General features: G+C 44.7%; 1 protein-coding gene across 4 annotated transcripts in view; it reads left to right on the top strand.

Annotated features, from left to right (window-relative positions):
* The window catches only part of VGLL4 (vestigial like family member 4), a 94,130-nt gene that overhangs the window by 50,459 nt on the left and 25,544 nt on the right, over window positions 1-18,127 (top strand). For 3 of the 4 annotated variants that reach the window (XM_065642327.1, XM_065642326.1, XM_065642328.1), the window contains one exon: window positions 14,498-14,687. In XM_065642327.1, coding sequence (XP_065498399.1) covers window positions 14,498-14,687 — 190 coding nt within the window. Of the gene's footprint in view, window positions 1-14,497; window positions 14,688-15,099; window positions 15,194-18,127 lie in introns of those variants that run through there. The other variant, XM_065642329.1, reaches the window with a different exon arrangement.

Below are 18,127 nucleotides of genomic sequence, written 5' to 3'. Positions count from 1 at the left end.
CTGCTCCCCAGGAACAAGCGCCAGGACCAGAGGAAACGGCCCCAAGTTGCGCCAGGGGAGGTTGAGGTTGGATCTGGGGAACAATTTCTTCCCCAAAGGGCTGTGGGGCATTGGAACAGGCTGCCCAGGGCAGTGCTGGAGTCACCGTCCCTGGAGGGGTTTGAAAGGTGCATGGATAAGGTTGTTAGGGCCGGAGTTAGGTTAGGTTATGGTTGGACTCGATGATCTTGAGGGTCTCTTCCAACCAAAATGATTCTCTGATTCTATGCCAGGACACCGGGTGCAGTAACATATAGGCCATGGGTGCCATGATGCACAGTTTTAATTCCCTGGAGGCAGATGTCCTCTAGCAGCCTTTTTTTAGGGGGAAGCTGACGTTCTCGTGGCTGTCCCTACAGGGCGAGGCGATGGCGCGTGGAGCTCGGCGTGTGTAACGGGCACATCTTCTGGGTGAGGGTGGGACGGGCAGAGCCCGTGCGCCATCCGGCACAGCTGCGGTTCTGACCAGACAGCTGAGCTCTTGATTCGGGTTCTCTCTGTCAACTTGGGAACCTCATCTTACAGGTGGCTGGAGTTGGGAGGGTTTTCTTCTTAACATCAGTAGTAGGTTGGCGGTGCTCCTAAGGTAAGGCGAGCTTTTGAGTTGTTAGGAAAGAGCTTCATGCAGCGTTCTCCCGTAGCCTTGGTGAAGCTGAAGTGATGATGTTCAGGGGCCACCACAGCATTGGTGCTAGCCAAAGGAAAAGTCGTCCAGAAACCCCAGTGAGGTGGTGAGGCTTCATCAAACGTCTTTAGATATCTAGTTTTAATAGGAATATAAGTGCCGATTATCTCGGTTAAAAACTAATATGAGTGTAGGGGGGGAAAAGTGTAAAATGCAGTTCAGAATGTTTCCTTTACCTAAGTTTCATGGCACTGTGTGGTACCAAGTTTTTTAAAAGTAACACCTTTTTTTTTTCTTCACTTTTTAACTTGGTTGTTGTTAGCATTTGAAGTGAGACCTCGTCAAACGCAGTTACGCATGGTGCCTTCCCCGCCAGAAACGGTGCCTGGCACTCGGTGCCTCGTTTTGGCTTTGGAGGAAAAGCTCGTCCACAAGGCGTGTGCATGGATGGAGTAGGTGATTTTTGGGATGAAGTGAAATTTTATAGCCTTTTATAGCAAGTATGCCTTTAGCAGGTAGGCACAGCTTAGTTACTTTGAAAAAGATGCGGCTCCCGTCTTTTCGTAAAACACATTGTTACAAGAGTCTATCTTTGATTGTTTTAAGACTTGTCATTTTTTACTCCTCGTCATTTTGGAGTGTTCCTTGTCAGCTGTGAGAGTCAAACATCGCAGTGTATAACTTTCCTCCTGTTCTTCCAAGCATCGCTGGCAGGTTCCAGGAAATATATTTGCTCTCCCAGGAAAAGTTTGGAACCAGTCGTGCTCAAAAAGCAGTAGTTTTTCCTGGAAACCCATGTGACAGGCATGGAAACCACTCGGCATTACACCTCCCTGATTTGCAAGACTTAATATTTATTCCTCAGCGTGCAAAAATAGGTTTTTTGCCTTTAAAGATGGGTTGCAGTTAGAAGCGAGATTCAGTAGATGAGCGTATCTTTTTTTTGCCAGGGTAGGAATGGCACAGCTGTACGGGAATATTGCTAATATTGCAATATTTATTATGGGGTTTTTTAACCAAAAATCCCAGGACAGCAGATTGTCAATAGCCTTTGTAGTTACCATCTGAAGTTCCCAGCCCAGCAATCCTTTGCAGAGTATGAGTGAAAACCAAAGCTGCTGAGTGGATCTTTTGGAATAGCTGCCGTCTTTTGAAGAATGACTATTTACTTGTTTTACAAATGGCATAAGCGCACACCGGTGGCACTTCAGGGATGGTATTGTGACTTCCAATTTTGCTATTGAATTGTTAACGTTTAGTGTGTCTCATTTCTGAAACTAAATGTAGATATTTGCAAAATTAGAAGGTTTTGGCACTTTCAGAGCAGAACCTTTCAGAAAATTGTTTCTTGGCTCCTGTTTACTGAATTGGAGCTGTTTTCTCTGTGGTGCTTTGCTAATTGTAATTAAATGGCTGTGTGAGGAAAATCAAAGTTGTCCAGTTAAAAGGAAACTATTTCTGTGAATCTAAATTGTCTTGGAGGACCACTGAATGCCACACAAGAGCTAGCCAAGGAAAATAAGGCTGTTTAGTTGTTCTGTTTATATTCTTTGGAAAGTAATCTGTTCTAAAGCAGGAGCTCTACAAAAAGTACTCTTAGCATATAGAAAAAAAAAAGAAGCTGACGTAGCTGTGGCATGTCCTTTGTGGTGGTTTTGTGCAGAACACATTAAATGAAGATGGGGTGAGGGAAGTGCTGTATGATTCATACAGAACAAGTTCGAACTCAGCCGGTTTCTTGGATTTAGTATAAATATTTATGGAATTGAAGGAGGTGGTGTGTGGTGGTGGTGTTTTTTTTTTTTTTTTTTTTTTTTAATGTGCTTCCCTGTGCTCTGGATCTTTCAGATGTCCTCCTCAGACATCTGGAGTGCATTGCTGCTTGTTTAACCCGCCCCGCCTGCAGTTTTCCTGCTGCGGCATCTCGGGAGCCATCGCGGGGCTCTGGCTGGCGCAGGCGGGATCTCGGCGAGCCGGCCGGAGAACGCTGACGTGGGCGCTTTTCCTGCTGAACGCTCTGGAACCAGCGGCTGCAGCTACAGTCCGGCACCCCGCTCTCGCCTCGCCTGCTCTCGCACCGAGCTGTTTGCCAAAGGTGTCGGAAATAGGAATTCCAGCATTAGCAGTGATGTTTACAGACGCTTGACCAGTTTCTCGCTCTTAGAAAACGCTTCTCTTATCAGTTTATAATAAATGAGTCTAACTTAGCTCATCAGAAAAAAAAAAAAAAAAAAAAAGTTGTCTTCCTTTAAAAATCCTTAAAACTCCTAATTTCTACGGCCGTAACTGCTCTGGGGTACACGATGCTTGCCTTAGCAGCATCTGGGGATGTACCGAGTTCTTTGTAGTACAGTAAATGGAACACTACCCTACTTGGTTTCAAGTGTTTCTCAATGAGTCCATTTAGAAGCAAGTACAATAACAAACATTTTAATACTCATTGTAATGTATTTGTATATATATACAGTTTTTAATCCACTCTGCACAATCCTAGTCCTCACAAAAGCCTATTTAATTCAGCCTTCAGCTACCCCCGTGAAGTAAATAATGAATGTTATCCTTATTTACAGAGGAGAGAAAGATCTGTAGTTGATTAAATTCACATTAGTCGGGGATAATGCTGATGGCGACATTCGGAGCACCTTGATTGTAATACTTCACTGTAGCTGCAAAAGCTTACTGTGATCGGTTAGTACACAAAAAGTGCTTCTACCTGTTTGAGATGTGCAAGTAAAAATTGTAATTAGCTAAGCAGATAAAACCCCTGATCTTTAAAACTTGGACTGATGGTGCTTCAGTCCTGCTCAGCAGGCATGGGGGGAAAAGGAGCTTTTGGACTGAAATCTCTTGTGCCTGCGGTTCATCTACCCTTCCGAACTGGGATGGTGAAATCTTTAGGTGGAAGAGGTTGGGTCTTTTTAGCTGATCCAAGGAATGAGCTCTTACAGGAGCAGTGGGACGGAAGAATCGTGAGTTCGCCTGTTAGAGCCGCGGGATCTCTGCAGGTCTGTTCTTTTATATTCGAGGCCTGTCGAGTTGCATAAAAGGAGCGTGCCCGCTGGTGCTGGCGGTTCGTTCTGTGTTCCCTTCAGCACGTGAGCTGGGACGAGAAACTTCAATTAAATAGCAGTCCAGCCGTGGTCGTGCCGTGCGCGGCCGGGCCGCGGGCAAGCTGATCGCCCGTTTCTGACCCGAAGCGGGGCTTCCAAACCGTTTTAATCAAGGCAGTCCTCCAAGTGGCTGTTTGCTCCTGTTAAAAAAAGGTCACAGTGGTATTTGATAAAGCGTCTGCTTAATTATGGGGTGGAACATCTTTAATGCGTGATGGAGGGCAGAGATCTGCAGAAATATTTGGGATGTACATTGTTCGAGTAAAATGGGGAAGGAAGGGTTTAGCAGATAATTGTCTGGGAAGCGATACCATAGTAATGGAGTGAGAGGTTTAATTTCTGGATCCTGTGGAGCTTGTATCATGTGAGTGGTGGGGGCCAGATACACAACTGACATTTCTTGTTACCTTTTGCTTTATCAACCCATCTGCTCCTCCTTGCCTTTTCTGTGGTGGTGTTGTTTGTTTGCTTGTTTGTTCTCAGAAATGAGTTATTTCTGCAACTTTGAAAGAAACAAACAAGAAGCCTGGAGTTAAGTTAATCAAAAGGGAGATTCAGCCAAAGACTAGTAGGTATAGGGGGAGGAATACAAAGCCCTGATTAAAGGTCTTTGAAGCAGAGTGTAGCTTTGGCACTGCTCACCCCTTGCAATCCCATGACACTCACGATAACGTAAAAAATAAGAATTTCTGCTTGTTCCTTGCTTTTCCGAGAGTTCTGGAAAACCCGCCCTCAGTGCCCAGAGAAGTGTGAGAAAGGCTGTTGGGGCAGCTGTGATCTGGTAGCAAACACAACCCCTCCCTCTGTCTTCCCAGCCGGAGCTTCCCCTTGGAGAGAACATTTATTTAGTGACCCTGCAACGCGGCCCATAAACCACCCTCCTTCTTGTGAAATAAGCAGCCCGGCTCTGCTTTAGGCGGCGCTCCCCGCTGTCCCTGAGCCCCACAGCGGTGTCTGCCCCTTTATAATCGCTCTGGATCTGGCAGCCTCCAGCAGTCCCGGTCCCTGCAGTCCCTGGAGCTCCTGCAGTGGGTCCGTAGGAGCTTTAGTTCACGTCCCGTAGCTTCAGCCCTTTGGAGGAGGAATTAACGATGTTCTCTGGAACCAGCGGAACAACGGTTTTCAAGCTCTTGTACTCTGTGGTTACCTAAATTTTTTTTCTGTGGATCTCTTCACAGCGAGTTTGGGTTTTTTCCCCCCCCCAAAAAAAATTATATAGTTGCATGTCATGAACCAAAGATTAAAAACTGCTATGTGAGAGGAAGAAAATTAATTTTATCTTTTCCTCAGTGGTGGTATTTCCCCGTTTGTTTTGGAGACAATCTTTTCAGGGACAATGGTAATATTTTGGATTTTTTATGTATGTTTCTTTATACCAGCACCTGTAACCCTGGCGAAATCATACGGCATCCTCTCCATCTTAGGAACCACGCTGTACTCTGGGCTCTTCTAGCAGATGAAGCCGTTGCACGTTGTTGGTTATTAAAACACTGCCGAGGAGGACTGTCGGGTTCTCGCAATAACACCAGGCCAGTGGGTTGAAGGAGCTAAATTATCCAGCCTCGTAGTGCTGCTGCTGAGCTCGAATCCGTTCTCTTGTGGCTGGCTCATATCTCAGCCCACTGCCAGCAGTTACAGTAAAACCCTGCCCAGAAGGAGTTGGCAGCTGACACGGCCTCCTCATTTTCTATGTAAATAGCGTGACTAAAAGACTGTCTTGTTTTCATCTGAATGGCTCGTGTCGTTGCTGCTGGATTCGGTGCTGGGCCGCCCCGCGCCGTTGTCATTGCTCTCTCGCTTTCCCTCTGTAGAAGGGATTTTGGAGCCTCTTTTGAAGGACAAAGAGATTTTGTTCTTCACAATGGGTTCTTTGTGGGAGTTGGGTTGGAATTGTTCTGACGCTCTGTGGGTTTAATTCTTCGCTGTTCTGTCCAGCTCGGTTGAAGGGGCTCAGTGTTCCTTACATCCATGAGTCCCTTTCAGACAGGCTGCAATCAGGTACCAGAAGACCAGAACTGAAATGGAAGTTATTCTGTGTTCATTAGACCCAGTGTAACCTCGGTTTAGGAAGGGACGATGGTGCTGGTGAGCAGGGGGGCGGCAGCAGCTCCCGGTCGTGTCCGCGCGCGCGGGTGGTCGCGGCTCCGCTCCCGTCCCGCCTCCTGCCCTCTGCATTTGTATTTGCTTTGGCGTTCGTATTTTTAAAATAACAGCATTTGTATCCTCTCTGCAGAGCCTTCTGCCGTCCGGGTAGGAAATTTGGGGGAAAATAAAATGGAAATAAAAGAAACGTTGCTTGAAAGTGCAATATCAGCTCTTTTGGAGAGCTCATTTTTTATTGATGCTGTGAATTTCTCCACATGTAGCAAAGGAGAACAATGTGAGAAAAGGTGTTCAGAGCATGTTTATAGTAAACTACAGAAAACCTTGCAGTATATCTAAAAATAGGCTCCAGTTTAAATAAGTGGAATACATGGGGGGTGGGTTGGTTGGTTGGTTTTTTTACCTTTGCGTAGCACCTTTTGTTTCAACTCCTTATGAAAGAAACAGTGCACAATTTGTTGGATTTAATTTTAATATGACCTCATTACAAGTAAACATCTCAAAATTAATGTTTTAAGCACGGTGCCATGGAACATACTGGCTGCTTGTATCCACAAGGGGCATTGATAATGCGGTGCAGTAGTCTCGAGTTTAATTGATGTCGCAGGATCATATCCATGAAATCTCAACCACTGGAGCAGAAGGTGGTGTTTCAGACCTCAGTACTTACATTGCTGCTCGCTAACAGAAACGGTAAAATAACCAACCAAACAAAAAAAACCCAACCAGAAAACAAAACCAGAGGGAGGGTAGCAGATGGTTTTTGTCTACTTGGGAGGAATTATTCAAATGGGAGCTTTCACAAATTGAATTTCCTATTTGTCTCCCTTTGCCGTTGCGTGAAAATACACAGTCACAAGGTATTGTTTAGTATGTTGAAATACCCAATCTAACCATTTCTCTGTTGTGACCTTGCTGTTTGATTTACCTTTGAAAGCGACGGCAGGTCTCCCGGCCGCGATCGTCTCTGCTGGCGCTCCCGTCCTCCGTCAGGTCGGTTTTCCTCTCTTGCTGTCACACAGTCAGTCGTTCCGCTGGGTGGCGAATGCAAGAACACCTGGATCTGGAAACCACCGTCGCTTTGGAGAGCAGCATCTTCAGCATGTTAACCTACAGTTATATTTCATTCAGGTTTTTTTTTTCATTGATAGCGTTTTTACATTTCTAATAAAATCACATTACCACACTGATAAAAGTAAATATTTTCATCTGTCAGCTTTTCAAATATACTTATCAGAAACGTGAGGGAATGCTATATATTAAAGCTTTGCAAATAAATTAAAGTAAGCAAAGTTCTGATGATATGATTATTATTTAAACTTTGCATGGCGGTAGTTTTAATTATACATTCTGGAATTACTTGCTATATTAGGAGGTGCTGTAACCTGCTGGGTCTTTGTTTCTTGCTTTCTCAAGTGTCTGTGCCCCATGAGCATTCAGGGGTGAAACGAGTGTCTCACAGACCCTCACCTGGAACCTGCAGAGATTCCAGCCGCACGGAGGAGAAAACATTCCTACCGCAGAAGGAACCGAAATGATAAATTTCGGTGTTGCTGCATGTGGAGCGTGCTACTCACAACGCCGTGTGTTTTGCCAGGGAATTAAATGGATCATGTTATCTCTTGCTGACCAGTGAACACTAAAGTAAGGTTTTCTAAGCATCGACCAAGAACGCGAAATTTACTGCCTTCTGCTGAAAACGTAAATGATGCTTCTCCCTTCTCCTTCTCTGGTACCCGCTCGCGGTTGGGGATGCCGGTGCCGGGCCGTGCTGTTGTGCACCAGCACAAGTGATGCGTAGCTGTCTGCGTGGGCTGTGCACCGAGGCCGAGGAGTCCAGCAGTTGCCCCTCTGTCAGCAAACTATTACCGTCGGGTTTTGAGGTGCCTAACGCAGGGCTGCCTGTGCACGTCTGGCAGTTCCCTTTACGTACCGGTATATTGACTGTCGTGGCTTTCACCTGAAAGCTCTGCCTTTCTTTTGTGGGAGCCTCTCTAATGCATTAAGCCAACGTACGATGATCACTTGTCTTAATTTTTAGTCCCTCTTAACTGACTTCAGGTGTTCGATACAAAGCTTTTCCTGGGAGAGCCGGCGGAGAGGCTGAGAAAGGAGTGTTCTTTGGGAGCAGCAAAAATCCCGTCGCAGTCTTGAACTCAGGGAAATCCTTTTTGGACATTGATGTTAACAAGGCTGGTTTTTTAGACTTTCAGCCCAGAAGGGTGCTGCAAGAGTCAGCGAAGTGGCACGTTATCTTAAAGGGGGATCTGCACATTTATGAAGTAGTCTCAGGCTGTGCAGTTAGACCTAAGCCCGAGTTCGGTGCTGGGCTGGAACTGAACACAGCCCCACAGTCGCCACTGTTGAGGTGTGAAAACTGAGATTTGTCAGGAAATATTAAAAGACGGGAGCGCTGTTCTGTCCTGCTTGCTTTGTGGCATATCAGCTGCTCTTCTTTCCATGCCATCAATTTCTTGCCTACTTACCAAGATCCTTTTTTAAGTTGTGGTTTTTTTTGTTTTTTTTGTTTTTTTTACTCCAAAAATGTGTTTAATTAAAGGAGACTCTTTCAGTTGGTACCTGGTTGGCAGAGTGAAGAGAATTTATTTCAGTCCTAGTTTACGTGGTTAGCAGAGACTTTTTACTTCTCTTCGTGAAGTAGTTTGTAGAACTGAAACAGTTATCCGTGCAAGTCAGTTTATGTGGAGAGAATATGCATGTGCTATTTTGTACAGCTGTGCTTTTACAGTAGAATGAGAGAGAGAATATAAGATAACGATGTCAGTTCTTCGCAGGACATTTGAAGGAGCAAACCCAGTCTCAGGTTTGGGGAGGCACTTTTCCCATTTTCCGCCTGATGTTTTTTGATGTGTTTTGAATATAATACAGCGTTTTCGAGACCCGTTAGGTTGAAATGTGCTTTGGCCTGTGCTGCTCAGCTCTGGTTATCAATACGTGGGTTTTGAAGGCATCCTGCAGCGAGCACGCCTGCGCTCTGCCCCCAGTACTGCTGCACCCTCGTTCTTTGTGCCGTCGTTTGACTGGAAGAGGAGGAAAAAAGTGAGTGGAGGTGACGGAACACGGAGGTCACAATTTGATGTTCCTGCTCGCGGTGTCGAGCGGGACGTGTCTCCCATTGGCAGGCACGGTCAGATGGAGGAGCCGGAACAGAATAGTCGATTTAATCACTGTATTTTGGTTTTGGCCATGGGTTTTCTGGCATCCATATCTCTGCACAGTGGTAGCCAGAGCTTGGTTCCAGGAGTAAGTGCTTTTCATATGTTTTGTAAGCAGATGAGAGCGGCTTCTGCCAGTTTTTCTGTACACGTGTATGCGGCTTTTTGGTTTCTACTAAATTAGCTTTTTGTCATATTACAAGAAAGTCAGTAAAATATGTGTCAGAGAAATGAATCAGTGAGTTGGCTGCTGAAATCTATCAATTATAATAAAAAAAATATTTCCAAGATCTAATTTCATAGCAGCATTTTATGATTAGGCTGTTCTCATTAATACTTAGTTTTTTGTTTTCCCTGCAGTTTGCTGTTTCATTATGCTCTCCAGGTAGGCCTGTTTTATATACTGCAAAGGAAATACAGGCTACTGTGACTGGTTACAGTGTTTGGCAGACTTCTTCCCCGAATTAAATAAGCTCAGTTTAAATCATCTTTTATAGAAACTGCAATCCAGAAAGAAAGCAGTGGTACAAAAGTATGTTTTTACATAAGGGGTTTTTTTGTTTGTTTGAGTGGGGGTTACAGAACCACTAAGCGATTATATAAATAAATACACTTTGTGACAGCTTCTCAGAATATTTTTTCCATGAACCAAAGATTTAGTACTCAGGAGTCTGAATGGATTAATTAATTTCATTTGGTCAAGCATGTGAAGCAAATCTGCCTTAAATTACATACGTTTGTCTGTAGTCTAACTCTTTCACACAGATTTAATTTCTGGGGAATTTCACAATTTTAAGGATATCCGTCCTCTTGCAGGGTATAATGTGCTGTGAAGTAATACCCAGCCCAGGCAGCTGGCAACATCTGCAGATCGATTCTGCAGTCCTGTGTTGTGATTCTGCTGGTTTAATAACTTGTTTTGATGACTTGTTGAATTGAGTAATTTGCAGCAACTTCCCTGCTTGGTATTTGATATCTCGAATCGTGTGATTTTTTTTTTTTTTTTTGTCCATGAATTGGAATTTTTATGCCATTTATCCCAATTTATGTTGGCACAGACTGACTTCCGGGATTGAGATAGTGGAAGAAAACATACAATATTTTATAAAGTCATTCCAACCTACTTGCAGTTTAATCTCATGATTGTTACAATATAGGAATAGAAAATAAATGCTTCGTATGTCACGAGGGCTAAGTTTTGATCTTGGATCGGTAGAGAAAACTGCTCTCGAAGATCTTCACGTACTGTTGATTCCTGGGAACGTCTGGCCCTAAGAACATGAGGCAACTCCTTCTACTAATGGGAGTTTCTCTGCATGGAGGTATTATTGGCAAAGGTAATTAAAGGTGTCATGCACATTAATTAAAGTCCGGTAAACTCTCGTGCCCATGACTTTATTAACTGAGTGGCCTGAGGTCATGGTAAGTCAACCCAAGACCTTAAAGGTAAGGGCCATGTTGACGGGCACTACAACTGATGATTTTTTTCCCTTTTTTTTTTTTTTTTTCCCAAGTTAATAAACGTGTCAGGAATTTACTCTCATGGGGGGAATCCTTTTGTCAGATGCAGAATGGAAGAGTAAACCAGGCAAGGGCAGCGCTGGAATTTTCTTTCAAGGAGTTTTATTTCAGTCTGTCTCAAGGCCTGTATCATGTCAATCTGCAGTTGGGAGGACAAAGCCTTTCATTCCTGGATTTGTAATGAATGCTCAGATTTTGTGCATTAATAGTAGCCAGCGGGAGAGAGGAAATGAGGAGGGAGGAGGGTCGGCACCGCGGCTTCGTGCAGCCCGTTCGGGGTTGCTGGGGCAGGGAGGAAGGAAGCGAGCTGCCAAAAACACTGTATATTTTTTTTTTCCAGTCTTTGGTAACTCCTGGAGTTCTCAGGCCTACTTGAAGACTTCTCCGGTGTCTTGCTATCAAATGCACGCTTGTAAAAACACGACTTTTGCTGTCGTGCTGTTTGTGCTGCACGGACGTTTCGGTGGGGACGTGGATTCTGCTGACGGGGCTGCCGGAGAAGCACAAACAGGGTTGAAGATCCACTGTTCACAGAGAACTGTCCTGGTGGGGCGCACGGCTGAAAAGAGCCGTGCTGGCTTTACAGACATTTAATTTGCACGTGTTAATTTGAATCACTTTCAGTTCAAGCCCTTAAGTGGTTAAGATAAAGAATATTCTCGCTGACCGCGCGGACTGCAGAACTGCTCTATAGGCAGACGCTACGTCACGTTGTTATCGCTCTGTAGCTTGTCTGTGCTTTATCACATTGCTGAACAGTATTAATAATAAGAAAAAACCGGCAACTGCTAAGTAGAACTATCAGAAAACAGATCTGGAGTGCCTTACCCCAGCTGCTTGCTGGAACAAAGAGCCATATTATGAGCGGCACAATAAATGTGTTTGCTATCTCTGCTCTCAGTGGCGGCGCAGACACAAGCCGTCACAGGAATGGGTTTTGAGGGCTGGAGTTTGGACTTGGGGAATTTTCTGAAACCCAGTTGTTTTATCAGCGCTGCCTCGCCAGCTGTGATGCGAGTCTGGTTGCCATGGAGCGCGGTCAGGCCGGGGAGACAAATCTAGGCAGTAAAACAGCATTTTGTGTGGGAGACTCTGCTGCGGTTTCTCCCTCGCTGGTTTAAATTCACGTTTAGTAAGGAGGAAAGCGGTGGGGGGAAAAGTCCCCTTTTTATTCAAATAAAAAGCAGTTTTATCCCTAATCAAACTTGCAGGCCACGAGAGAACTCCTGGTGCAGTACAGGTATAGCACACGAATATGCCAGTTTATGCCCATAACCAATGTAGGGTAACTTGTGATCTTACCCAGCTGTCTGGACTCCTTTGGTACCTTCTCCGCTTGCCCTGGGTCTGGCAAGTCGCTGAGCACCGACCGCTCGTGTCTGCTCCGTGGCCTCCTTCACGTCCCGTTGGTTTGCTTAATTTTGGCCAAGTTGCCCCGTGGTGCTGCAGATACCCGGGACGGTTCTGGGATGTTCATCTGGAGGCCTTAGTGTCTCCTGCATAATTAGCACACGACTAGGAAAACGCATTACCAAATTTGACCGGCTTTAATCAGAAGCCATTCCTTCTTTGCTAAATCGTTTGAAAATGGGTTTCTTTAATTCCAACGTACAAGAGCGATACCGTTTTTACCAGATTTTGCGCTCAATCGGGATATCAATATATAAACACTGTTGTCGCCGTACGTATGATAAGATGAATCACACGGAATCACAGAATGTCAGAGATTGGAAGGGGCCTCGAAAGATCTTCCAGTCCAATCCCCCATTGAGGTAATCGCAGCATATCAAGCTCCCAGCTGCTGTTTGGGAAAAAGTTTCTAACTTACTAAATTGGACGACGTCGCGAGATTTTGTCTTTTGCAACCACCAGAGTTAGCTTTACGTGAATATTTGAATTGCCCGCGTTCCTGTCAGGAGTTCTCGGAAGGAGTTAGAGAGGCCTACGTGGAATTTTTAATTCCTGCAATGGGATTTTGTGTCTGAGTCTCCAGAAGTGATCTGAGATACTGCAGAGAGGAGAGCGATTGCACGGCGTGGGATGAGAGTATCGCAAACCTTGGCTGGTGAAAGTTTTGTCTTTTGACATTGCTGTTAGCTTATTTTTTTTTTTTTCAAAGGTAGAAGTGAGGGAGATTTCCTCAGTGAGAGAAACTGGTATGATGTGGTTTACTCCCGAAGTTTAGAATACGAACATCACGTAGGTGGAGGTTTCAACTGGCAAAATGTAAAGGCTTAAGAAAAAATGCAGAAACCGTACTAATAGGAAGATTATTTCTTACGGGAGATCTTTTTGTTAAAAGCTTGTGTTGTGCAGGGCTTCCCAATGAACGCCGTGGTTGTTTCCAGCAGGAGAGGGTCCCAGCGTCTGTCTCGGGGCATGTGCAGTACAGCACAGTTTTTACTATTTAGAGCTGAGATGGAAAGTTCCTATTTAGATTCAGTGCCAGAGTCTTTAATAGAAATCATGACTTGTGGTATATTCTACTAGTTTATATTATGCTGACTAAATTGGCAAAATGCTTATTTTTACTGGTAAACATTCAGGAGGTTTTTTTCCTCGCTCGTTCTTTTCCCAACAAAATAGTAGTTGTTGTGTGTGGAATTAGGGCAGCATTTAAGAAATCATCTGCCTTGGTGATGATGTGAAAATGTGTGGTGGCGTACAAAGGTTTCCATTGTCAGGTACCTCGGGGCTGGACATGGAGTTAACTTTATCCTAATTTTAGTTCTGGAAATTATGGCCACGTAGAAAACAAAATGCTTCTGGCAGTGTAGGAAAAATACAAATTTTAAACTCTAGCAAAAGTGGCTATTTCAGGGCTATTACCAGAATAGGTAACCTTGGTTAATTTGGCTCCTTCCTCTCCAAGCCCCTTATGAATCCCCGAAAGCATTTTTTAACATCTTTAAATCCCTGTGAGGTCTAAATATAACATGACCTGTGGCTATAAGGATGTGAGTTCCAGCAAAGTCTGTAAGGGCTGCTGAAATGCAGCACTGTGCTTTGGGCTATTCATTGAGCGAGACATTTAATTGAAATGGGAAAAGTACTGTGGTCAGACTTCAACGCATGCTTAGTAACAATTCATGAATGTGTTTATGTGCAAGCTAATTGTATCATTCCTGGAATTATTTATACGCAGCTCCCACGTGCTGTGACTGGCATTTTCTGATGTTAGATCACGTAAAATGTATGATCTACTCAGTACTCTACCACCAGTCCACCTATTTGAAAATTAACATTCTTAAAATTGAAATTTTGCGATTCTCGTGCTGAAGAATTGTGCTATTAATTCATTGCTCCAAACATGGTTTAAAACTATAGAGAAGGACATGTAAGGACAAACCTAAAACGTGCATCAGCAAGTTCCAGGTTTTTCCCTAATTTTTACCTTGCATAGTTATATACCAGACAAGCTTGTTTTGGACAGCTTTTTATAACAGGAATCATTTGAGAATTTGAACATTTGTTCAGTTTTAGATCTTGAATGTTTGGCATAAATGTGAACTGCAGCCCTGGAATTTATAACCACAACCATAAGAGAGAGGAACAAAGCATATTTCATGGCAAATAGTCATGCTTTGCAGAATGAGGTAATGAGAGCTCAGCGGTGGAATGGCAGCTCATAAGAAGGAATGCTTCTGAATAAAAATGCTGTTGGAAAGATGCATGAGCTCAGCCGTTCAGATCATCTGCGGTGGGTTGACCCCTCTCGTATTGCCTTTTTTCAACTGTTTATTTCAGCGCAAAGCACTGAAGTATGGTTTATGATGCCTTATTTATCTTGCAGCCGTGTTGAACGTGCCTGTGAAGACCTGACGTCCGGTTGGGAAGCGTTTCTGCAGGACCGTCGTTGCAGAGCGGGCTGGCTTGCCCTCCCGGCCCCGCCGTGTTCATTCTCGCTTGTGCTTTTCCCGCAGGCGAAGCGGCTCTGAGGGGGGAGCCCCGAATGCAGCCCCTGCCCGTGTCCCCGGCCCTGCCCAACCACCGCACCGGCCCCCCGCCCATCAGCCCCAGCAAGAGGAAGCTCAGCATGGACCAAGGGGACGAGGAGCTTGACTGTGAAAACGACCACGTTTCCAAAATGAGTCGAATGTTCAATCCGCACCTGTAAGTGCCTCGCTTGTATTACCTCCGGTTCGTAGGGTTTAGTGCTATCCTCTTCATCTTTGCGTGTGCTGAAATCATTCTGCGCCTAGAACTTGGTGCTAGTTTTTTCCTTTGTTCCGCTTTGTATGGAAGATCTGCACAAAGGCTGGCGTGATTAGATGGGTGACTTCTGGTTTTCTTTTGTTTTCATGCTGTATGAAGTAACAGGAATTAGCTCAGCTTAACTATTTATAGTAAAGCATACGTATTCACCTTGCAATGTCTGAAGTATTGTTCATTTGTTCTTTGTAATCCGCTCCTTTTGCTTCCCCTGGACGGGGCCGATGGGGGTGGGGAAGCAGCAGGAGGAGGATCAGAAGCGCTTTGCATTTTTCTGAGGCCGGGAGGTTGCGCGCCAGCTGCTCCCCAGCCTGCCTTGACAACTGGGCAAGCCGCAGTTGTTGCTAAACATGACTTGAAGGATCGCGGCCCGGCTCCGGCAGTCAGATGTGGAATTTTTCACGCAGGTAAGGCGTTGATGCGTTAGGTGCATGTGTCGGGTAATGGGCAGATGCCATTCTGGCTGCTTCCGCGTTCCCGGGAGTGCGAGCCGGGCTGGCGCGCAGCGCGGCCCCGCGGGATTCCTGGCGTGCCGAGCGCGCGGGGCCGCGGCCGCTGCGCCCGCCGCCCCGGCCCCGCGTTCCCCGCGTGCCGCGCTGCGCCGCGCTGCGCCGCGCGGCCGGACAGAGCTACTTACCCTCCAATAAATCACCGCCGCCTTAGTCAGAGGCTGGGCCTGCAGTCTGCAGCCTTGGAATTTGTTACAAATCAGGAATCCGGCGCTGGAGTAATGCAAAACAATGAAAGCTCACAAGCAGAGAGAGGCTTCTCGTTTACAACATACCGTGTGCTTTCTCCCGAAAACTTAACTATTTATGGCCTTGCCTTGGAGCTGAGAATGCTGGTATTGGAAAGAACCACGTGGTGTATTTCCATGGCACACGTACATGACACAACTGAAGAAATGTATGGCATTTCTGAATTATTGTGTAACTTTGTGGGAAAAGATGTGAGGTTTTTTTTTTTTTTAAGTCATTTGCTAGTGATGAAATAAAACACAGCTGGCAGTTACGTACATTATAACACTTTATACAGTGAGAGGCCATAAAAGTAATGAAGTCTGAACCAACAGACTCATGTGCAACCAAGGTTCAAAACTAAAAGCTGCAAGCATTTATTCCATCTGATTCCTTAGACATATTTTAAAGCTATCTGATCTTTTGCAGTATGGTACATTTTTACTCGTCCAGCACGGTACATTTTTACTCAATAGATTCTTGTATGTGAAGTGTGTGTCTCCTAATAAAAAGCACTGGTTTTCTACCTAGTGTCCGTGTGATGGGACTTGATCTATTTGAATTAAACCATCTACTGCAGATGGATCATAATCTAAAATAGCATACACGAGGCCATCTTTTTTTCCACTTTATTTTGTAAGTTTAATCTGGCCATATGAAAATATGCTTTCAACTGAATATTACAAAACTCAAACTTTTGTGAAATACCGGAAATAGCTGAATATCCAAATATTTCAGAAATATCCAAAAAAGTTCACCACTGTTCTCTGAATTTTATTGCCATTGCACTGCCACCACCACCAATGAAGTTGTTTTTTCGAATGTTTTTTCATGTTTTCCATCTTTTTTGGATTATGACGTTCTGGTTTAACAATAGAAATGGATTACTCAAAACTTCGTGGAACTGTCCTAAAAATTTTGTTTTGGGGATGGGAAGTATGTTGTAGAAGCTTGACGTGTTCACGCTAAAGACAGTAGGTTTGGGGAAATAAAAACTTTATGGATCACAAGAATGCAGTCGCATTGTAGTGACTTGGAGGTTCTAGAGGTGTTAGTTTGACAACATTCGGTTTAGAAAACCAGACCCATCAGAGACGTGGAGACTAGATGGCACGACATCTTCGGTGGTGGCAAAGACATTTTTGTGATTTGGACTATAAAGACGAAGTCCGGAGTCTGTGTATTTTGACAAAGTCCCCTGAAAGCACAGGACGAAAGACTTGACAATCCAAGGACTGTTCCTGGGCACAGCTGCTCCCGGCAATATTCAGGTTACAGCCCGCACACCTCTGCCACAGAGCGGTGTTTAAATCCGTACCGCTCTGGCCAAATGTCTGCAGTTATTCGAAATGTCCAGGTGGGCAGATCTTTTTCATTTGGGGCTCGGTGCTGGAAGACAGAAGTCCTTACGACCACGAGCAGCTCTTGTTCAGACACTCGGGTCTTTGTGATTGCGTTGGTAGAACTGGGAAGCGGTTGTGTATTCATCCTCTCGACACCGGCATATCGCGGTTGGAAATGTAATTAAATAGGACAAGAATTGTGTGCCGTGGTTCATTATAAACATTAGAACCCTTTGTTGGCAACTTGGTGTTAACTCTTGGGTACCAGCTCTCTGGCATCTCAGACACTGTGCTTCGGTGGGAATGAATCTGTTTAAATGCTTTGGATGTTTTATCAGAAACCCAGCGATGCCAGCCTTTTCAGCTGAAATTCAACGCTTTGAGATATTCCCTGCTCTGGTGTAACTCCCTGATGTATCTTCATTGATTAGGTTCTTTGAGCTGTGCTCAGGTACGTTTGCTTCTATCATGGGAAAACACAACTACTGGTGTAGAGTGAACCCAATGCCCTGGCAATCCTGCATTTCTAAAATATGTAATAGCTTCCTGTGCAAAACGCAATTTATCAAAGGCTGTGTTTTTCAGGGGAGGTAATTCTAAGCTTTAGGATAATAAAATATACTTGAGAACTTGAGGATTAGTTTTTAAAAATCAGCGTGTGAACCTGCTAACCTTGCTGATGGCAGCACTGGACTGTATTTATACAGCTTCTGTGGTTTTGTGGACATAGAGATTACACCCGTAAACCTCTCACTTGGGAAAAACGAATACTTCCACCCCAAATTAAAGCCGTGGCATTGTAATATGAATTTTTTTTTTATTTGTATTTCACACTTTGTTGTACATCCCTCACATGTTTTGCTTAAAATGCATTTGCTGAAGCAAACTCTTGCTTGAAGTAAAATGTTCCTTTTGTACCGTACTGTATTTTCCGGTGCTCTGTAAAGGAGAGACAAGCCTATTTTAAGCCTCAGGTTGGAACATGCCTTTGTTTTCCTATGACTTCACCGAATTCACCTTGCTTTGCAGAAGAGTCATTAGGACCTTGATTTATGTAAGAATTACAAACGCGTTACGTATGGGTAAAGTGGCAGGAGAGCTACGCCAGTCTTTCTTAGGAAATCCAAGGTGTATTTAGCATTTTGTGGCAACCCCTGTGTAAAATTACCTCTTTCTGGGCCCCGTGATGTAGGGGGGTGCGAATGCGGCGTGTTGTACCTTTAAGCGAAGGTCTGGGCTGACCTGTGTTCTGTGGGGCTCT

The sequence above is a fragment of the Caloenas nicobarica genome, chromosome 11 (assembly GCF_036013445.1).
Source record: "Caloenas nicobarica isolate bCalNic1 chromosome 11, bCalNic1.hap1, whole genome shotgun sequence".
Classification (NCBI taxonomy): domain Eukaryota; kingdom Metazoa; phylum Chordata; class Aves; order Columbiformes; family Columbidae; genus Caloenas; species Caloenas nicobarica.
The sequence above is the reverse complement of the archived record's forward strand: the minus strand, read 5'-3'. Positions and strand labels throughout refer to the sequence as shown.